General features: G+C 42.1%; 1 protein-coding gene and 3 long non-coding RNA genes across 16 annotated transcripts in view; 2 read left to right on the top strand and 2 right to left on the bottom strand.

Annotated features, from left to right (window-relative positions):
- Positions 1-24,993, bottom strand: part of arvcfb (ARVCF delta catenin family member b) — a 364,725-nt gene that overhangs the window by 59,750 nt on the left and 279,982 nt on the right. For all 12 annotated transcript variants that reach the window (XM_054731269.2, XM_054731267.2, XM_054731259.2 and 9 more), the window contains one exon: positions 9,129-9,312. In XM_054731269.2, coding sequence (XP_054587244.2) covers positions 9,129-9,312 — 184 coding nt within the window. The remainder of the gene's footprint in view (positions 1-9,128; positions 9,313-24,993) is intronic.
- Positions 23-1,525, top strand: LOC139063716 (uncharacterized). Its single transcript, XR_011517085.1, has 4 exons — positions 23-141; positions 676-771; positions 862-949; positions 1,388-1,525. It is a non-coding gene; the product is annotated as an uncharacterized lncRNA (long non-coding RNA).
- LOC139063715 (uncharacterized) lies at positions 19,464-21,146 on the top strand. 2 transcript variants are annotated; one of them, XR_011517083.1, is made up of 6 exons: positions 19,464-19,697; positions 20,224-20,316; positions 20,449-20,612; positions 20,687-20,758; positions 20,833-20,902; positions 21,036-21,146. It is a non-coding gene; the product is annotated as an uncharacterized lncRNA (long non-coding RNA). The 2 variants fall into 2 exon arrangements; XR_011517084.1 differs by having other exon boundaries at positions 20,993-21,081.
- LOC139063717 (uncharacterized) lies at positions 21,420-22,031 on the bottom strand. The gene is made up of 2 exons (XR_011517086.1): positions 21,896-22,031; positions 21,420-21,550 (listed from the first exon to the last, which is right to left on the bottom strand). It is a non-coding gene; the product is annotated as an uncharacterized lncRNA (long non-coding RNA).

A 24,993-nucleotide genomic window follows, 5' to 3' on the forward strand; every position in this document is an offset into this window, starting at 1 on the left:
GTGTGTGTGTGTGTGTGTGTGCGCGCGCGCGCGTGGTTCGTTCGTGTCTCCAGGCTAGTGGCTAAGTACTGAGGGCTTCATCTATCTAAAAGGAGTCATTTCCATCTGAATGTGACAGCACCGGGACACAGCAGCAGAGCGGTAAGCTTCATATAACTCTAAAATGTCGACAAACTTTACTTTAGGTTTACGGGCATTAGCAGCACTAAAGCGTTAGCATCCGGCTTGCTATCGCTAGCACAGTATGCTAGTAAAGTTAGCACCCAGATTAATGTGGATTTGGCTGATTTTCGTGGAATAAAACGTGATTTCTGATCAACGCCTTCTTTTACACCAGAAGTACATCCACTGATTGTAGCAGCAGAGAGCCTGTGTGTTATTTTACGTGAGTGTGATGTAATCTTAGCATCCAGTAAATAAAGTCCCATATCAGCTAAAATGTAGCGTGACAAAGTCATTAAAGTGCGTCAACACAGTGGATTTAATAGAGTTTTAAAGAACGATCTCTGAGTGGAGTGAGGTTAGTTTTTTGTCTCACTGCAGATATAAAAACGAACTCTGCATCAGTCAGACGCAGCAAAGCTCACCGTCTGTATGAGCGTGAGCATCGGAAAGCTGATCAAATCAGCTGTAAAATAATTAAAACAACAGTAAAAATGCTCCTTTGCTTTTTAGAGTCCACATCCAGAAGTCTGGAGCCGTGTTTCACTGACAGGCTGTCAGACTAACGCCCTGATGAGCTCAGCTGGGACAAACTGGTCTGATGTTTAGGTAAGTGAAGATCTGCTTCTCCAAGTCCTTGAGATGCTAGTAAAAATAATTTAGCCATGCTTGCTAATGTTACTTTTCTTCTCCTCTAAGGAACACAGAACGCTCAGATGTTGGACCTTCACGACACCTACTGAGGAAGGAGACCCACCAGTAAAGAGATGGTCTGGACCAGACCAAAGTGAGTGATGACACACCTCAGCCACCCTCATCATTAAGAACACCTCACCCCCTGAATCACTCCGTCTGATGACAGCAGAGTGATTTATTTGATGTTTTACTTGTTTAGTCTGTTTAGAAATTATTGAATTACATTATTTTCTGTAATCGACCATCTGATCTGGATGTGTGCAGAATAACTTTCCCCAAGTTCAGCAGCAGCTGGCCTACAAAAACAGCTGCAGCATGTAGTAAGTCTGTCTGCACTGCTCTCTAATGAGCTTCCTTTCATAAGGAATCATTTGTATAATTTTAGTGTCACTATTTTATTACATTTGTAAGAATATGAAGTCACTGCAGCAACACAAACGTGACTATAAACATGAAAGCTAAAGAAACAACTTTCCTAAAGCTGCTTGTAAACAAAATATGTCATTAAAGTTATCGTCTATCATTGCAGAATATGGTGATGACATCATGGAACTGGTCTTTGGAAAAGTTTTCACTGAACCAACTCCGTTTCTAGATGAGGTAGAGAAGATCTGCATCTCACCAACCCTCTGATCTCAGTATTCAGACAACGGAGGTCTCCCACTGTTATCCAGGACCAGTTTGAAGCCCACATACTTCCCCTCCCTCATCATCAGGAAACATCAATCCGTATCCTGAGGACAACAGAAGACGGCAGGAGGACAGGAACTCTGAGACCTAGACACCACCAGCACCGGGACACAAAGCACCTGTGTGCACAATGCCTGTTTAACTACTAAAACCTGTTTATTATATAGTTCTACTTATTTGCTGTGAGGTTAATACTTAGAAAATTTGTATTTTAATGTAAACAATAAAAAAATCACTGATTGTTTGTTTTCTTTTAGATGTAATGGTCCAAACTCCGCCTTGTAGACATTTATTGCATCCTGTAGGTAAATACACAGAACAGGCTCAGATCCAGGATGACCCAGCATGCTCTTCTTCCATTCTGGCTGTTAGGGATTGTATCAATAACTCAATGCCTACTGATGTTTCCACCTAACGGTATTTATTTAGAATGCAGGTAAGATTTAACTATATTTGTTAGCAAAGCAGACTGATCTTGGGAATTTCACTGCAGCACTGATGTCCACCTCTCTGTACACATTAGAGAGAATTACCACTTTTCAGCTAAACACATTTCGTCTTCGTCTTCCTCCGCTTATCCGGGTCCGGGTCGCGGGGGCAGCATCCCAATTAGGGAGCTCCAGGCCGTCCTCTCCCCGGCCTTGTCCACCAGCTCCTCCGGCAGGACCCCAAGGCGTTCCCGGACCAGATTGGAGATGTAACCTCTCCAACGTGTCCTGGGTCGACCCGGGGGCCTTCTGCCGGCAGGACATGCCCGAAACACCTCCCCGGGGAGGCGTCCAGGAGGCATCCTGACCAGATGCCCAAACCACCTCAACTGGCTCCTTTCGATTCGGAGGAGCAGCGGTTCTACTCCGAGTCCCTCCCGAATGTCCGAGCTCCTCACCCTATCTCTAAGGCTGAGCCCGGCCACCCTAAACACATTTAATAAAGATATAGGCTACGCATTGCAGACAATAAAAACAAAGTTCTAAGCATTAGAATTATAATGATCACATTAAAGAACATTTGGAGGAATGTTCTTTATTTTTGACTAGAATCTCAAATCTTTAAATTAAAATGTAACTGCTTTTTATCCATTTTCAGCCATTAAGACACCCAATATTAAATAAGACTACTTATAAAATTATTTATAATTATATGTATGTATATATATAGAGATCTTAATAAAATATATTTTAATGGTTTTTTAATGAGCTGTATCATTTTTTAAAACATTTTTTATAGAAATAAATAAGCAAGCAGCATTCCTTGTGTGTGTGCGCGTGCGCGTGCGCGAGCCTGCTCGCTTGTCTCGTCGCCGTGACGGATGTGTGTGTGTGTGTGCGCGCACGTGCCTGCTCACTTGTCCCTCCGTCGGCCGTGACGGGTGTGTGTGAGTGACTACAGACAAATGCATGAGAGAGTTAGCAGCCTTGGAACAGCTTGATGAACTACTCTCCCCACATGTTTTAAAAATGCTAATATGCTATGCTAAATCTGCTATGCTAAATAATGATTTCTCTATAGAACTACAAAGTCCGGCTGGGGGAGGAGAGTACAGGTCTGCACTATGGAGGGGGCGGAGTTTACAGCTCCTCCTCCAGTTTAAAGAGACAGTACCCAAAAACGGCTCGTTCTCAAGACTCTCCTCAGAACAGGGGTAGATGAGGGTCTGTAGAGCAACAATAATGAGGAAATCAGACCAAAGAACTGCAGTTCCACTGTTTTTAGACCCCCAACTGAAGGATTTAGATGTAAAAAGGAATAACTTAAAAGCATGTTATGTCTCCTTTAATTGTAACATTAATATGTTACTGGACACGCTGGTCTGGTTGGTTAGACCGGTGTTTGAAAAGGAAAACACACACACACACACACACACACACACACACACACACACACACACACACCAATTGAAATAATGCTGATAGCGTGGACTAGAAGCCAGGTGATGGTTTATGTATTTAAATGATGATCAGGCTGCTGTCAAATGTAATCTCCATCAACATCCAGACAGAATTATCCTCTATTCTTTCTCTATTTGCTCTGCTCTTGTCTGGGCTGACGTAGCTGACCTTGCGCGTGGCGCGCCTAGTGGCTGTGATGCACTTTTTACGCATTTGGAGAGGTGGGCTGGATGCTTTGCTTTTACTGTAAGATGGAATTATTTTTTTTCAAAAATGTCGGAGATTTTGCCGCATGAATAACTGTAAAAACTACTGGTGTGCATGTACCCTTATGAAAGAGTCCTACGTTGAGAGGTAGATATTAGAAGTGCAGGTAATGCATTCTGGTGCCTATAAATGACAAATGAATGAAAATTAAATTGTGAGTTTTTACTTCATATTTTAGAAATAAAAATGACGGGGAAAAAAATTATGACGTCTTTTTAAACGGAATTTTCTAGCGCGACCTGCCTGCTTCACTTAAGTCACTGCTTATTAAGGTCCGTCCAAAATTACCGTGGCCCATCCAAAAATGAAAACCTGGCACCGTGCCATTTATAAACCTCTGCAAATGTTTGTTCTTCACTTTATCAAACTCAAGAGTTTGTACAGCTAATGTCAAGATGTCAAATTATGAATTCAGTCGAGCCCTTCCCTCCCTCTTCTGTTTCTCCTTGAAACCCGACATCGGCTGTCGGGTTTCAAGGAGAAACAGAAGAGGCAAACAGAGTGAGTGTGAGAAACCAGACTGGTGTGGAGGTGAGCAAAACGGCTGGAAAAGTGTGGGTGTTGAACGATCTCAATAAGAAAAGTGTGGGTGTTGAATCCCCCACTTCCCTCACGGGTGCGATGCCCATGCCAGACCCTGAGGAAGATTGTGGAGAAGGACCGATTCCAAACGTTGGGGGACCTGCGGAAGCAGTGGACTGAGTCTGGAGTAGAAACATCCAGAGCCACCGTGTACAGGCGTGTGCAGGAAATGGGCTACAGGTGCCGCATTCCCCAGGTCAAGCCACTTTTGAACCAGAAACAGCGGCAGAAGCGCCTGACCTGGGCTACAGAGAAGCAGCACTGGAGTGTTGCTCTGTGGTCCAAAGAACTTTTTTCGGATGAAAGCAAATTTTTCATGTCATTCTGAAATCAAGGTGTCAGAGTCTGGAGGAAGACTGGGCAGAGGGAAATACCAAAATGCCTGAAGTCCAGTGTCAAGTACCCACAGTCAGTGATGGTCTGCGGTGCCATGTCAGCTGCTGGTGTTGGTCCACTGTGCTTTATCAAGGGCAGGGTCAATACAGCTAGCTATCAGGAGATTTTGGAGTACTTCATGCTTCCATCTGCTGAAAAGCTTTATGGATATGAAGATTTCATTTTTCAGCACGACCCGACCTGGCACCTGCTCACAGTGCCAAAACCACTGGTAAATGGTTTACTGACCATGGTATTACTGTGCTCAGTTGGCCTGCCAACTCTCCTGACCTGAACCCCATAGAGAATCTGTGGGATATTGTGAAGAGAAAGTTGAGAGACGCAAGATCCAACACTCTGGATGAGCTTAAGGCCACTATCAAAGCATCCTGGGCCTCCATAACACCTCAGCAGTGCCACAGGCTGATTGTCTCCATGCCACGCCGCATTGAAGCAGTCCTTTCTGCAAAAGGATTCCCGACCAAGTATTGAGTGCATAACTGAACATAATTATTTGAAGGTTGACTTTTTTGTATTAAAAACACTTTTCTTTTATTGGTCGGATGAAATATGCAAATTTTTTGAGATAGGAATTTTGGGTTTTCATGAGCTGTATGCCAAAATCATCAATATTAGAAACATTAAAAGGCTTGAACTACTTCAGTTGTGTATAATGAATCTAATATATATGAAAGTCTAATGTTTATCAGTGCATTACAGAAAATAATGAACTTTATCACAATATGCTAATTTTTTGAGAAGGACCTGTATATTATGTGACAGATGAAACATTGATGAGAAGTCTATGATTATTCCTTCATTTTTCTCAGAAGCACTTCTGTCCTGATTTATGACAGCTGAGCTTCAGCACAAGGAATTTGCACCACTGCAACTAAGTTTCCAGCTGCTCTGCAATCATTTAATTAAAAAAAAAGTGTCAAATAGATTCTGGTTCAGGTGATGTATTGTTCTGAATGTCAACCAGTGCAGCTTTTAGAGCAAGAGGAGTTCTGGATTAGAGTCTAGACGGGATCAGGTCGGCACGGGAGGAGACAGCACATCCGTGGCATGCTAACCAACACTCCTTCTTTTACGTATTACCACCATCTGTCACTCTGACGGGACGCCAAAATTACAGATTCAGTGGTAAAGGTGGAGGAGAGGAAATTCAACGTGTGGAAAAAGGAAATGATTCTGACAAAAATGAGAGGAGGTTGCAATAACTGGAAAAATAAACTCTAAATTGCCGCTTTTTATTTAATTGAGCAATTTATCTTTTGGCTTTGGAGGACTTTAGCAGAAAGTAGGAAAGGAATCAAGCGTAAGAGTATGTCCAAATATCAGAATCTAATGGACAGTCAGTTAACATGAAAGTGACAGTTCCCAGCATGTTGCTAGTGAAGTCATGACACTACCAAAATAAAAGCTGCATCAATTTTCTGTCTGCCTCGATGACAGAGGACGGTTCTGCTGTTTTTTGAGCTTTTACACAGCGAGGAACAGAAAAACTATTTATGTAGCCGACAGAAAAACAGAAATGTGAACTTTTCTAAAGCTGTTAAACTGCAAATGAAAGCTTTCATCTTTGTTTCCTTCAAGATTCCAGACAGTCGACCGCTGCGTCTATCGTGTGTGTTTTCATGCAGAGATTCTCAGTGAACTCAGGTGAACTGCAGGTATAGTACATGTCATCTAAGCGCACTCTTTAAATGGACACGTGTCTGTGAGTCTGAATGTAAGTCAGGGAAATCAACTCAGTCTTTACTGAAAGAAAATTAAATGTTTACAATGAATCTGCAACAAAGTGGTGATGAGGCTGTTTTTACTGTAAAGAAGTTTCATCTTTTACAATTTGCTGATGCGACAGAACCAAGCCCCCACCATGCAGGACAGAAATTGAGTCCAATGCGGAAGTGAAATAAACTGCAGTTCCACCCTCATCCGCTGGGGGCTGGTGTCAGCAGCAAGCAAATCCTCATTGACTCCCATGTTAAAAATACCAATTTCACAGCAGAAATAAACATGTTTACTCCGAATTTCCGACTAGAAGAACATGAACGCACTCTAAAGTTTGGCTTCACTTTACTAAATGCGACGGGTGATTGGGTGAAGATGAAACCAGCGACAACAATCTAAGTGTGAGGCATCACCGTTTTAATCTGCTCCAGCAGCTAAATAAACAGTTTAAGATAACGTTAGCTTGATATGTTAGCTTCCATTGCCACCGTTGTTATCAGCTAATGGTGCGTTTGCTTTCTCCTCGGAAATTCTAACTTCCCAGTAGGAAAAATCAAAGAAAAAGGACGGCAAAAGGAATGAAGATACACAGTAAACTTAGTTCACAGTAAAGATGTTTGCTTCAGTTTAATTATCAGCTTATAAAACTACAAGGACGATGTTAAAATACAAACAGTTGGATGTTATTTATCGTGATATTTATCAAATATGGTTATATATTGAGGAAAATATATATTTAATTATAAAAGAGAATTAAAATATTAAACACTCAAAAGTATCTAAAACTGGTACCGTTAAGTACCGGTATCGATTCCTAGGTACCGGGAATTAGTACCGAATCGATTCAAATGTCAAAGGTACCCATCCCTAACTGCACCCTCGTTGTGCACTTCCCTCTATCCTTGTAAGTAGCCTCAGGTGTTAGCCTCAATGCTGACTGGTTCCTTATATCATCAGTTGTCAGTTGCTTTGGATAAAATTGTCTGCCAAATATATAAACAACACACATAAATATTAATCAACAAATTATTTTTAGAAGCTAATCAGTTCTGAGTGCTTTGTTCATTGCACTACTCCTGTGTTAGCATGGTAATAGTTGCTGGTGAATCTCTGAGGTGTGCAACACCCGTCCCGTCTCAGGATGAAAAGCAACCAATCTGTTTAAAAATGCATTCGTTCAGGGTCCTTTTTGGAAAATCCGAACTGTTCCCAGAAGATGGATCCAGCTCTGCTGAGTAATTAACTTTCTATTTGACCACCATGTCTCCTCCTCCTTACCATCTGGAAAAATGTGGAGGTGGGAAAAGGGAAGTCTGCTGGAACACATGAGTGAGAAAAAACGTGTAGCAATTAGATAAAAATGGCAGAAAATTAGCTGTTAGGACTTATACTTGATAGCCGTTTGAGTCTTCGCACATAAAACATTGCTTCACGGGGAATATTTGTTGTATTCTTATCCTAAGCATAACCTAACTGGTCATGTTACGAGACAGCACTGAGAATAATAAATTAAATAAATGACAAAAGAAATAAATCAGAATGTTGGGAAGGCTGAAATTCAATGAAGAGAATTTATCTCTGCCAACAAATCCCTATTTAAGCTAATTGTAGCAGACACTAGCTCTAGGTTCTGCACTAATGCTGCAAGGTGGTTAGGGTTGGGTTGTAGCAAACTAACAAATCGTTTCCTAAAATACAAAAGAAGCTGATACTCTACAGAAGTGAATGCATGCGGTCAAGACATGAATAGGTTTGTGTTTTCCTGATGTCACAGACAAAAGTCCCCCAGTAATCCCCCTGCAGGCAGCTCAGCTTACCTTACATGCACGTAGACAGTTTGGGACACGAGGGACGCAGCATCTGCTGCATCATAAATCTATAAGGTTCCTACAGAGCTTAAATCTGACCCTGACCTTCTGTCGGCTAACACTCTAATATGCATCACACCTGTCTGGCGCCACAACTGGCACCTTTGTCAAAACAAACGTAAAAGTATTTTGCTCTAGCTAATTCTTGGTTAAATCCAGGACAGCCATTTAATTGTGTGCACATACTGGAAAGTCAAACTTTAACTGGAATAAATCCACCATCTGTCTCATCAGTCATGTCTGCTGTCTGCTTCTCTCCTTTCTTTCCTTTAAAACCGGTTTCGTCCAGAAGCTGTTGTTTTTGCTTGAGCTCCATATACACGATCCAGGCTTCTGTCTTTTAAATAAAACAAACCAACAGTTCTGCTAAATTCTTATTCCCAATAGTTGGAAGTATTCCTTGGAATACTCTTAACAGTTTTGTACGTTTGTCTTTTTCTCTTTAAATGAGGATTGGCACAGTGAGAGAGCGACTATAACTAATTATTTTTAATGCATCCCAAATGTGCCAATTATGAGTCCAAAACCCAAATATATACAGTTTCAAATTAAAAAAGAAGGCTCCAAATCCCAGCAAACGAGATGCTGCATACACTTGCATTACAGGCTGATTAGGAATAGAAAATTATGAATATTTATAGTTTATTAGGTATTAAATAACTTTCTGTGCATCACAACTTTAAACCGATCTACACCCTTTTAGGTCACATTGTACAAAAGTTGTTTTTTTTATGTTGGGGAATCGATAAATGTCCACATTTTTATTTGATCAGCCATTTGTTATTTCGTTCTGGGACGTACAAATAGTTGAAATGAAACAAAAAATCCCAGCAGAAGTTATGTTTACGAACGTGTACCCTACCTGAGACAGCCAGAGGTGTTTTTGAAAACCGTGGTCCACTCCGCATCGCGGGGCTTTGAGTCCTCGTTGGGTTCGTGTTCCCAACCCGAGTGGGGGATTATGACCTCATTGGTCATGGTTTGCAGGCCGTGGTTGATGATCACCATCTTCAGAGGCTCATAAGATGACAGATTCCACAAGGTTCCTGTCAAGGAAAAGAGACGGGAATAAAATGAAGACTCGGATTGAGAGAGTAGAGATAAGCAGGAGGATTTAGTTCATTTAGAGGAGAAAAATATGAAGATGCAGCTAAATGAACAGCGAGGCAGGAGGAGAAGAAAAACTATACGCAGAAAGTGAAAATGATTACATTTAATGAAAACTGTGTAGCAGAGTAGCCAAGCAGAGTGTTGAGCAGACTGTAATCATAAACACCTTTAGGTTGGCATTAAAGGAAGCTAACAGCGTGCTATAATAAAAAATCCTTACTACAGGTGATACGATGTGTGAAAACCCCTTTCCAGCATGTTTTAAATGTTTCTCTGCTCCAACACATCTGATTTTATTCAGTGGTGACTAATAACTAACCCTAACCACTGAATCAGGTGTGTTGAGCAGAGAAAACTAAAACAGTGGTACTCACTCCTGGTCCTGAAGAGCTGGTATCTAGCATGCTTTTCTTGTTTCTCTTCCAACACAACTGATTCAGTGGGTGAATCACCTGTGCAGCAGCTCATCGGACTCTGCAGAAGCCTGCTAATCACCTGCTGAATGAAATCAGGTGTGCTGGAACAGAGTTCAAACAAAAACATGCTGGACGCTAGCCCTCCAGGACCAGGAGTGAGTACCACTGCACTGAACATGCTGGATAGGACCAGGGTTGGACAGCCCGGTCTAAACAAACTCGAGATCCGCCAAGAACATCAGATGATGACAAATGTCGGCCAATTTTCAACTTAATATTCTGAATCAGTAATCCGCCAGTCTATGACTCAAAAGTTTTTTTGTTTTCTTATTTCAAGCTGTAAAAGCAAAGGGGGAAAAATGACATTAATTCAAGACCAAGCCATAGCAGCTCTTATAGAGGACAACTTTACTCATGGTTTTAATACATTTGCAGTGGTCTTGAGAAATGAATGCCTTGACAGTTGTGATTTGGGAGGAAAAGCTCCTGTTTCAGGAGCTAGAAGTGAGCCAGATCAGAGCTGAGCTTCAGACGGCAGGATCTGGGGTCTTATTTCCTGACATTTGGACATCTCACTGGATTGGCTAAAAGCAACGAGACTCTACCACTGACTCGGTTTGCTTTGCAACGTCGATGTTTTATCTCCACAAATAACACAAATCTGGAGGAGTTCTGCTGTGATGGGGTTGCTAATGTTAATGGTTAGCTTCTACTAGCAGAGATGTACTCTGCTGTTTCCTGAACGCTAAACCAGCAGCAGCCTTCCCCGTCGTGGGTCAAGATGGGTGAGTCTATGACTGTAAAATCCCTGGTAATTCTCTAAATAAAAGCACTGGAAAGATGCTGTTTTGTAGCTTATGTGTGGCCCTATAGCTTATTCACTCCCAGTATTGTTCGAGAAGTGCAGCAGTGTGTTTTTCGTGGCTTTAATCCTAGCAATGGAGAGGAACAACATCCTATATGACATCAAACCGTGACCATGACGGGATCTCGAGGGATCTTGTGATCTTGCGAGTCCAGCGAGGAGCACAGCCAGGAAGCCGTTTCGTGGCCAAGAATCTCCTGATGTGTAATGGACCGTATTGAAGCTCACTGGTAAAACATCCTGTTGCCGTTCTGCACCGCTTGATTCTTCCAGTGTGAAACCCGAGATACTCGAACAGAAAAATACAGCTTGCTTGCGACGATTCAGGTATGTACTGCCCCCATCGCCAGGGAAAATGCACATTGTCACTTTAAAGAACCCGCAGGTCTGTGAGGAACTGAGTTCTTGCCCAATTATACAAGTACATTCATTGAAAATCGTACAATGTCATTTCCTGGAGGTTTTTTTACGTTCTGTCTCACAGTTGAAGTGTACCTATGATGAAAATGATAGACAACTCGTATTTTTAAGTGGAACAACTTGCACAATCCATGGCTGTCAAATACATTTCAGTACATCTGAATCAGCCTAAATCACTATCAACAGTTAGAGATGTAAAAACAAAAACAATTTGAAATCGGGATTGGCTCTGAAAACCAGAACCCATGACTCTAGAAAAAGAAAATCTTTATATTTTAGGAAGTCGGCACAAGCAGGGACTTTTATTTGTCACTTTCCAAAGGAACAGCAGCTCTATTTCATACTCCTGCAAAAGCAAACAAAAATATGTGAACCAAACTGAGCTTGGGATGTGCTCTGGGAGTTTTCACAGAAGAGTCACGCTGACCAAGCAGAGTGGAATATTTGGAAGCGAATCCAGGCTGCGCTCTGCTTTAGCAGAAAACACCCACTGGGCTTTAACTTAGACACATGAAAGCTGTGGCATAAGGAAACTTCCAGTTTTAGTTAAAAAATAAACGTAAAAGAAAGTCCACCATTTAAACTATTCTAGGGGTCTGTTGCAACAACCCATCTCTCTGGCCTCTCCATCTTTAGCTTCACCCAGTTGCTGCTATTTTTTCACATTTTGGGTTCAAATCAATTCAATTCTATTCAAAAATACTTTACTAATCCCAGAGGGAAATTGATTGCTGTAGTAGCTCAGAATAATAATAATAATCAAGTCATCGTCGTCGTCATCTTCCTCCGCTTATCCGGGTCCGGGGCGCGGGGGCAGCATCCCAACTGGGGAGCTCCAGACCGTCCTCTCCCCGGCCTTCTCCACCAGCTCCTCCAGCAGGACCCCAAGGCGTTCCCGGACCAGATTGGAGATGTAACCTCTCCAGCGTGTCCTGGGTCGACCCAAGGGCCTCCTGCCGCAGGACATGCCTGAAACACTTCCCCGGGGAGGCGTCCAGGAGGCATCCTGACCAGATGCCCAAATCACCTCAACTGGCTCCTTTCGATCTGGAGGAGCAGCGGTTCTACTCCAAGTCCCTCCCGAATGTCTGAGCTCCTCACCCTATCTCTAAGGCTGAGCCCAGCCACCCTATGGAGGAAACGCATTTCGGCCGCTTGTATCCGCAATCTCGTTCTTTCGGTCATTACCCAAAGCTCATGACCATAGGTGAGGATTGGGACGTAGATCGACCGGTAAATCGAGAGCCTGGCATTCTGGCTCAGCTCCCTCTTCACCACAACAGATCGGCCCAGCGTCCGCATCACTGCAGACGCCGAACCAATCCGCCTGTCGATCTCCCGATCCCTCCTACCCTCACTCGTGAACAAGGCCCCGAGATACTTAAACTCCTCCACTTGAGGTAGGACCTCTCCCCCGGCCCGGAGTTGGCAAGCCACCCTTTTCTGGTCATAACAATAATCAAGTCATCAAAGAGTTATTGTATACTACAATGGCTGTTGGCAGGAAGGATCTCCAGTAGCGGTCAGTGTTGCAGCGAAACTGAAGAAGCCTCTGACTGAAGACACTCTTCCGTTGTCGGACAGTCTTGTGAAGAGAATGCTCAGGGTTGTCCATAATTTTCTTGATTCTCTGGAGAATCCTTCTTTGCATCATCTCCTCCAGCGGTTCCGAAACTGCCGATACCCTGGCTGAGTCCTTGAAAGGGCTTGGAGTTCCTCCATCTTGTTGGCCAATGATCTCACATTGCCCATTATGATCGATGGAAGAGATGGTTTGAATTTCCTCCTTCTGTGTCTTCGTTTTGCTCCCGCTCTGCATCCACGCTTCTTGCGTTTTAGCTCATTTGGGATTTGTGGCTTCATTTGAGGTATTATTTCAGCCTTTCCAATGTTAATCAGCTGCTCCCAATTGTAAACCAGCTTGTTGCCATGGTTATGCATCATAACAAATGCTCAAAAAGTGAAAAAAGCAAAAAATTACCAGTAAAAATCCTCCAAGCTTCACAGCACCAGAAACAGAAAAGTAGTGTCCAAAAAAAAAAAAGTTTTTCTTGAGAAACTACAAGAAAAAATGTCCAAGAAAAGGCAAAACTTACATAGTCAACAGAGCTACTCCAACATGAAGCCGCCCAGAGCAGCGCAGTTCCGGGGAAAAAACTGCATGGATTGGGTCATAGTAATAGTAATTACATCTATGTGTTAAAGTTTAGCACAATGACATTTGTTGGCTATTTTTGATATAACAAGTAACCTGTTGCTGCCACATTTAACCTAATAATTTCAATTATATGACCTAATTCCCCCACCCCACCCCCGCAGGATTAGTGCTTTCCTAAAAAATAATGTCTACTGAATCTGATGCATGTTTTCTACCTTCAGGTGAAAACTTCATGTACATAGGTGCAACGTTTTATTTCAACTGTTGTTGCTTTGTCTTGTATACTAAAGGAGTTAGGGAGGTGTGGAAAAATGCAAAAAAGGATGCACTGCCATTTCTGAAAGCATTCCCTGTTTACATAATTTTTTCACACCTGCCTAAAACTTTTGCACATTAATGTACTTTCATATTTTCAAATAACGTTAAGTTTTCCAATTCCTATTTTATGAGGTATTAAACATTTCATATACATTAAAGAGGTGTTGACCGTTGGTGAATTGGCACAAATCCACTTGTCAAATCACAAACTTACTCTCATTTAATAATTTTTCATGAGAAATCTATTCATGTATGCCTCTTTTACTTCAAAGATCCAAAGCAATACCATCTGAGAATGTTAAACTTTCAAATTAAGCACACATTCAAAAGCTCGTGCACATGCTGACACGCTCAAATGCACATGTGACTTGCACTTGTGAATGCACCGATGCAGATGGGAACCCATATTCAGACATCCGCAGTGCGTGATTCCCTACTGCCCTTAAACAGCTCCCATTAGGGGAGCACGGAAAACAGCCGCACTTCCTGGCCTCCGTTCTTCAAAACAATCCCTGTACATTTTCCAGACGGTCAAGATTTCCTCTGAGGAATGCTGCTCATGCACACAGGAGGAAAAAAAAGGAGTAAAAATAACTCCAGACCTTTTAGCCTGGTTCTCCGTGAATTTCATCAAGAAATTCAAAGACTGAATGAAACTAACTCATTTGAGCAGGGGTGTCAAACATACGGCCCGCGGGCCGGATCCGGCCCGCAAGCGGGTTAAATCCGTTCCGCGAGATGGTTGTGTGAACTTTATTTTCATACTTTACAATGTAGAGTGAAAATAAACTTATGTTTGTGAGCAAGTTTTCTCTGTAACGAGTATAAATAAAACAAAGCTGCGCTCAAGGCTCACACAAGAACTTGAATCACATCCTGAAGTTGGCCGCCACTCAGGATGTGACTTCTGATGTTGATGTGCTGGTGAAAGCTAAAAGATGTAAAGTAAAATGAGTCAAATATACTTTAAGTGCTGCATGAAACTAATCTTGCCATGTGATCTGTAAGCTCTTTGAATCACTAAGGAATGTTTTTTTTATTTTTTTATTTTTTTATTTTTTTCAAATTTTCATGTACACTTCAGGTGTTGTACTTGTACTACACCGTCCTCAGGCTCCAGCCTTGTTTTATATTGATTGTATTAAAACAAAGAAAACAATCTGAAGTTTTTTTTAATTTACCGGTTTGGCCCACTTGGGGACTAGATTTCCCTCAATGTGGCCCCTGAGCTAAAATGAGTTTGACACCCCTGCATTAGAGATAATCAGCACACAGCATTTTAGTGCCATTTGAAGTTTGATTCAACCACTTTACTCATATTTAGACATTTTATTACATAAAAAGAATAAAACATTGACATATTTCATTCATTGTTGTGGTATAAATCAGCAATGCATTTTTAAAATCAATGTATTTGTTGGAAAGGTAACACATACTGAAATTAGATTAAGTTAGCTTCAAGGATGATCCTGAAATTCTGCCTTTGGGGTAAATGATCTCCAAAACCACACTGTTACATGATTGTGTTCCCCATTAAGTTTAAATGTCACACACCTTTAACACCGATCCCAGTCACTTTCATATGTGGTACTGATTCCGACACATTCTTTTTTTGAAAGCGACTGCAGTCTGAACGGTCATTTCGCATTAAATCCGTCTCCAACGTCACTGAGTCAGTGGAGGTGAGCGCCGTGTGTGGACATTGGGCTACATGGTGGCGCAGTTTTTAGCACTGTTGCCTTGCAACACGAAGGTTGCAGGTTCGAAAACTCGGCTGTGGCCTTTCTGCGTGGAGTTGCGTGTTCTCCCCATGCATGCGTGGGTTTCCTCCGGGTACTCCGGTTTCCCCCACAGATCACAACATGCCCTATAGGTTATAAATTGTAAGTCGCTTTGGATAAAAGCATCTGCCAAATAAATAAACATAAACATAAACATTCCTGAGGAGAAGCACTGACAGAAGGATTCAGGAGTCTGTCTGGACATCCTGTTTTAAGTTTAGGAATTAAAAGTACAGGAGAGCCTGAGAACGGGAGAGGGAGGTGCTGCTGCAGCGAAGCCTCTCACCGGTCTCAGTATCTGTGAAGGGAGGGGTGGGGGTCTCCATGAGAGCGGGGGTTCAGAAAGGCGGCGGGAATAAGGAGTAAAATAGTTTACAGTTTATAAAACAGTTTCCAGCCCCATCTCCATCTTCTCCATCTCCTATGCATCTTTGGGGGGCAGATCTGTGGCCCCTCACATTCTCTATTGGATGCTCCTATAGAGAAACCTTACATATACAAGCACGTGTACACACACAGGTGCTCACATGGTGCTCTCATATGTATGGACTTGGGCACGTTCAACACGTCTTAAGGCTGTGGCTGGCACTAAATGCACTAAATGCACTGTGACATTAAAAGCAGAAGCTTTGATGCTCCACCTGAGAGTAAATCTGTAAGGCTTGTCACCAGCATTCAGACATTAATTCTGTTTGCTTCACAGCCAGACAGAATATGGGGAAAAATAAAAAAATAAAAAACTGTTTCCAGCCCAAAAGGTGTGATCATGATTATGTGGATGAACTGTCAGTGAAGGTTTTCACATCACAACTCCGCCGCTCCTGGTTCCGACTCCACTGAGTGTGACTTCTAACTGAGCAACCTCCATTATGTATCCGATCTTCATTCAGTTCAATTCAGTTTGTTCATATAGCATCAAAGCACGACTAGAGTCATCTCGAGGCTCTTCACAAATACAGGTCAGTTCATTAATCCAATCAGTAAAATTTTCCTAAAGAAGGAACCCAGCAGATTGCATCTATTTAGTAGAATGGAAAGATAATAATGAAATATTTGCAGGATAACTTTAAAAAGATCAACATATTTTCTGTCAGGGTTGCTTTACTCTAAAAATGTGTCCACCCGTGAGCTAAGGGATACATAATGCTTCATCTAATGACATTTCATCTATTCATGTTTCAACCATAAAGACCTGCTGTGAGTAAGTAAAGAATGGCCCTGGATCATCGGATTTCTAAGTTCGGCAGAATATGGGTGCCCCCTTGTGATCGGATCTTAGCGTCTACTTGTAGAAAATCTTGTGCTTCGAATCACAATCAGCTGTCAGAGTAGAAAAACAAGCATACTAATGTTTGTGTGAAATCTGAAGTGTAGCAGTAACTATACAGACATATGCTAACCCAATGATTGGTAATCTTCTGACTTTTGATTGGATCTAAAGAAGAGTCGTTGCCTTGAACCAGGGCTGGGTGATATGGCCTAAAATTAATATCACGATATATTGAGGATTTTACCTCGATAACGATAAATGGATGATAACTACGGGTATGCGCAGAAACAAAATTTGTCCACTAGATGGGGCAGTATCGCGTAGTCACATTTTTACGTGACTCGAGGTGGTGCAACTTCTTAAAGGGAGATGAACGTTGCCAACCTACACACATCTTTTCATTTTTTATTATCAGATTTATTGACATGGGAAAAATAATCATGCTAAGAGTCAGAAATTTATTTTTTATTTATTTATGTTTATTTATTTAGCAGACGCTTTTATCCAAAGTGACTTACAAATTTCGATAAAAGATATAAAAATATAAAAATTTCCAAATAAATTGGTAACAATAATTAGGAAACAAAAAATGGATTATTATGGTAATATATTGAATCAGAATAAAAATAACACTAAAGCTACTTGGGGAATACTAAACAGTATAGACTAATAGAGAGAAACAAAATCCAGTATTCCAAATACTTTGTCAAGGACAAAAAAGATATTTATGATGATAAAGAAATCACTGATGAGTTTAATGATTTTTTTTTTTGTTGTAAATATAGGTAGGAGTTTGATGGAAAACAAACCAATAACAGAAGATAAATTGACCACAATGATTCAATGATTAGTACTGTCAATAGTATTGTTCTTGGCAAAGTAGATAAAGAAGAAGTGCAAAACATTGTAAAAAACTGTGGAAACAAACGATCAACCGATTATCAGGATCTGGACACGATAACTGTTGAAACCATCATAGAATCTGTCATTGAAACCATTAACGTAGATTTGTAATTATCACTTTCTTCTGGAAAATTTCCTGACGCAATGAAAACAGTGAAAGTCATTCCTTTGTACAAGAGTGGTGATAAACATAGTTTCAATAATTACAGGCCGATGTCACTGCTTCCACAGTTTTCTAAAATATTGGAAAAAGTATTTGTATCAAGGTTGGATAAATTCATCGAAAAAATAATATTTTAAACAATGAACAATATCGGTTTAGAACTAAACATTCCACAGCAATGGCAATAATGGAATTAACAGATAAAATATCAACAGCAATTGACAATAAAAATGACTTTGTTAGTGTTTTCATTGATTTTAAAAAAGCTTTTGACGTCATTGATCACTCAAGGTTACTTGGAATAAGAGGTGTGGCTCATCAATGGGTCAAAACTTATTTAGAAAAAAGGAAACAGTTTGTTCAGATAAAGGACCATAAATCAAAATTATGTGGTATTAATTGTTGAGTGCCACAAGGGTCGGTCCTCGGACCAAAACTGTTCATTTTGTTTATTAACGACTTGGTAAATGTATCTAAGACACTCGGTACCATTCTATTTGCAGATGATACAACACTGTTTTACTCAGGATCAAATATTGAGGAGGTGGCTAAAGTGATAAATGATGAACTGATTAAAATTAAAAACTGGTTTGATATAAATAGATTGACACTGAATCTTAATCAAACAAATTTTATACTGTTTAATGATAAAAAGAACTGTGATGTGTCATTGGAAATAGATGGGATTGAAATTCAGAGTAAAAGAAACTACATTTCTTGGAGTTCTTATTGATGAAGACTTGACATGGAAATCCCATTTTAGTTACATAAAAGGTAAACTTGCCAAATCCTTAGGAGTATTACATAGAGTCAAGTATTTACTGACTAATTCTGGTTTGTTGGCACTGTACAATTCACGGATTGTTCCATACTTGACTTATTGTATAGAAATCTGGGGAGCAACGTACAAAAACTACACAACCCTTATTTATTTTACAGAAAAGAGCTCTGAGAATCATCAATTATAGTGGCTGTAGAGATCCATCAAACCCATTGTTTATTAAATATAAATTACTGAAATTTTATGATTTAAAAGACTGGAAAATCATTCAAACCATGTATAAAGCCAATTTAGGTACTCTGCCAACAAACATTCAGGGGATATTTGAAAAGGGAACTAGTAATTACATGCTGAAAGAAACCGATGTGTTTACAAAAGATTTAGAACTAAAATTAAGGAATGGAATATATCTGTAAATGGTGTTAAATTAAAAGGAAAATTAAAAAAACTCTGTCATTTAAAGAGCAAGTAACGTCTAAATTAACTTTTTTTTGCTGATGAACTGTATAAATGAGTGTCTAATAGTGTTTTAAATGTGTGTATTCATTATTTTAGCATTTTGGTGCATTTTCTTAAAAAATTAAAAATTCTGCCTAAATACCACAGTATAGCTCCACCTTCAGCTTAAAACATAGAATTTGACTCATTTTGAATAAATTTTAGCCAATGGCTAAAGAGTAAGATACTACGTAATCCAGTAGAGTACTACGTAGCAGCTCTGTGTCAACGTTATAAAAGCATCGGGAGTCTCGGCCACGCCTTGTGGCGAGTTGGGAGTTGGATTTGCATGAGAGTGTAGGAGGCTAGCCGTAGTTCAGCATTAGCATATAGCATTAGCATATCCTAGTCTTTAGCATAGCTTTTAGTGTTATACATACTTATTTAGTGTTAGCTTGGCTGTTGGATATTGTAGTTTAGTTACTGTTTGGCTGTTAGTGTAATTAGGAAAGTAGTTCGGGTTTAGTGCTCCATATCGTGTTAGCATGGTGAGATGGTGTAGTGTAGTATGGTTGCGGAGCTCTGTCGGGTTGCACTCCTTTCCGCTGGACTTAGAAATTAGGCGCCAGTGGTTGCGTGTCTGGAAAAGATTCAGCTCCCGCCTGGTGCTGTAGTTTGCAACCAGCATTTTACCCGCGATTCTGCACGTCTCCGTTCCAAGAGGGAGGCTGTGCCCACCGTGGCTCTTCCGCGATTTAGATGCAGCCCACCGACTCTGCTCCCCCACCATGACGGGCTACAGTCTGAGGTGAGTAAGCTAAATAAAAGTTTTAACATCTTCTAAAGACAATTTCCTACCTAAATGCAAAGTTTGAGAGACGTGGTTCACTCCATTTAGCTAATATCAGCCTGCACTGTCTTCGGGCTATTTTGTCAAGTTCACAAAATGTGGAACGGGATGTAAGGTTAGAATCAGCGGCGAATCGGAACATATCTCGAAGCCCTGGCCGACAAAACGGTCCACATGACTGTCAGGCTCAGAGAAAATTCGGGTTGTTTTTGTGTCAGTCGGTAATTCAGCAACAGTGACTCTAAACTGACGCAGCACTAGTTGACAGACATCATTACAGCGTGAAATCTAGCACAGCGTGACCCGGTTCCATGAGGAATTCTGTTCAGGAGGTCGCATTTCAGGGTCTCCACATCATATGTGACTGACTTTTACTTTATAATAACATCACACACTAGGAATGTTATAAAGCGCCTATATGGGACAGTTTCTTTTGTATTTTATCTGACTTTATAAACATCAATGTGCTTCTATTTTTTTTCAGGCTAAATCTACCCAAGACACTGGCTGTCAGACTGATTTAGTAATCTGCAAGAATGCACTTGTCCAGGCTGACGTGGTGTTACCCGTAGCAAAGGTGAATTATTTTTAATAATCTTCTATGTAAACATTTTATTACCTTCTAGTTTTAATTTGTTTTACAGATTGTTACAAGTGATTTTATGCTCTTTTAAACATTTATAAATGTGCTGCTTCTTTGTTTTTATAGAGCTCACAGCCTCAGTGTCTTGTGACACAGGGACCATGACAGAAATTCATCTTCCAGAAGGTCCCAGAGCATCCACACCTCCTGAAAAGACCACGGTGTGAGGTGTCTGCTGTTGATTCCAGCTTCCACCTCAGTGACAGTGCAAGCTCAGTGAACTGTTCAAGGTAAAAAAAAATTAAAACATTTCTGAATTTTTAAGATATTAACAATTAAATAAGTATGTGATTACATCATGAAGGAGGCTACTGATTCTGGCCCTGTGACACTTGGTGGTCACCACCAGGTGGTGACGTGTGAGCTGATTCACCTGGTAAATAACTTTTAAATTAAATATTTTGTTTTTGCTATCAAAAGTAAATTAACTAATAACCTGCATTACTGCAGGACACTCAGCAAAATATGGACTCTACACCATGAGGCAGGCACACGTTAATACTCAATAAGAGCACATAAGGTAAGCAACACCACATATTATTTTTATTACTGTACACTGTCCTGGATTTGTTTTCTTTCTGCATGATTTCTTTCTGCATCTCATCATTAGCCTGGCTGATCACCTGATAACGCCTGTCATCTGGTTATGACAGCATGAGGATGTCCTCACACACCTGTAACCTACCAGCTCATCTGGCAGAATAGAGAGAGAAGAGACAACACCACATCTCCTGTTCCTGGAAAGCCTTCAGCCATCCTTTGATGACTGAGAACCTCCATCAGCTCTGTCTCCTGTCTGCCTACAATTATTATAATAAATATTGTGTTTGACAAGTTTTTTGTGCTGCCAAATATCTCATTTTGATTCCAGTTTTGATATTTTAATGGATATTTATAAATTACATTAATTGAATTATCACATTGTCGCATGTTTAACTAGCTCTATTGTGATGAATTAAACTAGCACCTCACTGTTAAAAGCTCGTTTTAATTTCAAGCATGTTTAAGTATTTATGGACATGAACAAAAACAGGAAATATATAAATTGAGATTTATTTAATTAATATAACAAATAAGGGGGAAAGAGTCATTGAAAGGCACATTCTTCTGGAAGCTCCTGATCCCGACGACATCAGCAGGAGACCAGCTGCAGACACCAGAGGATCACCTGCAACCAAGAGCAGCTAGTATCAGTAAATAAATAATGAAATCAGGGCAGTTTTAATGGGCTGAACACATTACAGAATAATTTTCTCATGGGATATTTTCATAACTTTATGCAGCAGACTAGCTTGAGCCCAGATCTCCTGGAGAGCTGCTATCCAGCACGTTTCAGTGGATTTTCCTGCTTTAACAGGTTAGATAAGCTGTTAAGCAGCTCAGCTGTTTGTTGCTGATTAAAACCAGGTGTGTTGATGCAGATAAATCTCTAAAACATGCTGAATACTAGCTTTTTAGGGCCATGGAGACAAACCCTGCAGCTAATCCAATGCTATGGCTAACGGCTACTTACGTTCAGAGATGGGTCTGTTGGGTCGGTTCCAGTAATTTCAGGCAACTCACAAGCTCAAAACAATAAGGCTCATGTCCGCTTGTCTCCTCCAAATAGACTTGGTCCCTTTCTTCTCGAGTGTCTGGGTAAGGAGGGGGAGAAACGTCCTCCACTTCTAATGACTGCTCAGAGTGAAGGGAGCTAGCTTCGTCTAGTTAGCCGTCTCTTCGTCACTGCCACGGCTCCGCCCTCTCGGTCCTCCAGGCAACGCCTACTAATGTTGCAGTTTTCAAAATTGATACGTGGGTGGGGTAAGACTCTGAGGCACACTTGACATGCACTTTAATAATTTCAAAAAATGTACCAAATTGAGTCTATTAAATAATTCTGGAAATGTAAATTAAATCAATGATCATGATCGCACTGGAATTTAGAACAGGAAAAAGTTTTAAATGAATCTGTATGTGTGTCTGACATATGGAAATTGTATATAAATTGATTATTTCTTCACAAAAAGGGGGCAAAAATTATAAGATGTTTTTCTTCATTCTGCTCCTTTTCATTCAAATTTGATTTTTTGTTATGTATTTCTTATTGTTCATATGTTTTATTTGTTTTTATTTTGAATGAAATTAAAAAGAGAAAAAAAGAATAAAAATAACGATACATTTTCGATTTATTGCCCAGCCCTACCTTGAACCCTTCGAACTCTACATATTCTCACACCTTACCACCACACACCTAAAGGTTTTTATTGAGATTTTCTGTGACAGACCAACACAAAGTAGCACAAAATTATGAAGTGGAATGAAAATGGCACGTGGTTTTCAAAAACAAGCATTTATAGGAAGAACCATCACCTTTCGCCCATGGGGCCCGGCCGGGCCCAGCCCGAACCGGATACATGGGCTCATCCAACTGTGGACCCACCACCCACAGGAGGAACATGAAGGGTCCGGTGCAATGCGAATCGGGTGGCAGACCAAGGCGGGAGCCTTGGCGGTCCAATCCCCGGACAAGAAAACTAGTTTTTGGGACATGGAACGTCACCTCGCTGGCGGGGAAGGAGCCGGAGCTTGTGGCAGAGGTTGAGCGGTACCGGCTAGATATAGTCGGACTCACCTCGACACATTGCATTGGCTCTGGAACCCGAGACCTGGAGAGGGGTTGGACACTCTACTTTGCTGGAGCTGCTCCGGGTGAGAGGCGGAGGGCTGGGGTTGGCTTTTTGTTAGCCCCGAGACTCTCTGCCTGTGTGTTGGGGTTTACCCCGGGGGACAAGAGGGTAGCTTCCTTGCGCCTTCGGGTCGGGGAACGGGTCCTAACTGTTGTTTGTGCTTATGGGCCAAATATCAGTTCAGAGTACCCACGCTTTTTGGAGTCCCTGGGACGAGTGCTAGATAGTGCTCCATCAGGGGACTCCATTGTCCTGCTGGGGGACTTCAATGCTCACGTGGGCAATGACAGCTTGACCTGGAGGGGTGTGATTGGGAGGAACGGCCCACCTAATCTGAACTCGAGCGGTGTTTTGTTATTGGACTTCTGTGCAAGCCGCAGTTTGGCCATAACGAACACCATGTTCGAACATAAGGATGCTCACCGGTACACTTGGTACCAGGGCAGCCTAGGTCACAGGTCGATGATAGATTTTGTAGTCGTATCATCTGACCTGCGGCCGTATGTTTTGGACACCCGAGTGAAGAGAGGGGCGGAGCTGTCAACTGATCACCACCTGGTGGTGAGTTGGATCAGATGGCAAGGGAACATGCCGCGTAGACCTGGCAGACCCAAACACATAGTGAGGGTCTGCTGGGAACGCCTGGCAGAAGAACCTGTCAAGACGGTCTTCAACTCCCACCTCCGGCAGAGCTTTGACCACGTCCCGAGAGCAGTGGGGGACATTGAGTCCGAGTGGGCCTTGTTCCACTCTGCGATTGTCGAGGCGGCTGTTGCTAGCTGTGGTCGTAAGGTGACCGGTGCCAGTCGTGGTGGCAACCCCCGTACCCGCTGGTGGACACCAGAGGTTCGGGGAGCCGTCAGGCTGAAGAAGGAGGCCTACAGGGCGTGGCTGGTCTGTGGGTCTCCGGAGGCAGCAGACAGGTACCGGATAGCCAAGCGGGGTGCAGCAGTGGCAGTTGCCGAGGCAAAATCTCGGGCGTGGGAGGAGTTTGGTGAGGCCATGGAGAAAGACTATCGATCGGCTCCAAAGAGGTTCTGGCAAACTGTCCGGCGCCTCAGGAGAGGAAGGCAGCAACTCGCTCACACTGTTTACAGTGGGGATGGGGAGCTGCTGACGTCAACTGAGGCTATAGTCGGACGGTGGAAGGAATACTTTGAGGAGCTCCTCAATCCCACCAATGCGCATTCCGAGGAGGAACCAGAGCTGGGAGGCCTGGGGATGGACTGTCCGATCTCGGGGGCAGAAGTTGCTGAGGTAGTCAAACAACTACACAGCGGCGGAGCCCCGGGGGCGGATGAGGTTCGTCCTGGGTATCTCAAGGCTATGGATGTTGTAGGGCTGTCATGGTTGACATGTCTCTATCACATTGCGTGGTCATCGGGGGCAGTTCCTAGGGAGTGGCAGACCGGGGTGGTGGTCCCCATCTTTAAGAAGGGTGACCTGAGGGTGTGTTCCAACTATAGGGGGATCACACTCCTCAGCCTCCCTGGAAAGGTCTACGCCAAGGTACTGGAGAGGAGGGTCCGATCGATAGTTGAATCTCAGATAGAGGAGGAGCAATGTGGTTTTCGTCCTGGCCGTGGAACTGTGGACCAGCTCTATACCCTTGCAAGGGTGATGGAGAGGGCATGGGAATTTGCCCAACCAATCCACATGTGCTTTGTGGATTTGGAGAAGGCTTATGACCGTGTCCCCAGGGGCACCCTGTGGGGGACGCTCCAGGAGTATGGGGTGGGTGGATTTCTGTTAAGGGCCATTCAGTCCCTTTACCAGAGGAGCGTGAGTTTGGTCCGCATAGCCGGTAGTAAGTCGGACCTGTTCCCGGTGAGGGTTGGACTCCGCCAGGGCTGCCCTTTGTCACCGGTTCTGTTCATCACTTTTATGGACAGAATTTCTAGGTGCAGCCGTGGTGTGGAGTGTGTCGAGTTTGGTGGCAGGA

Source organism: Nothobranchius furzeri, chromosome 17 (genome assembly GCF_043380555.1).
Source record: "Nothobranchius furzeri strain GRZ-AD chromosome 17, NfurGRZ-RIMD1, whole genome shotgun sequence".
In the NCBI taxonomy this organism is placed as follows: Eukaryota; Metazoa; Chordata; class Actinopteri; order Cyprinodontiformes; family Nothobranchiidae; genus Nothobranchius; species Nothobranchius furzeri.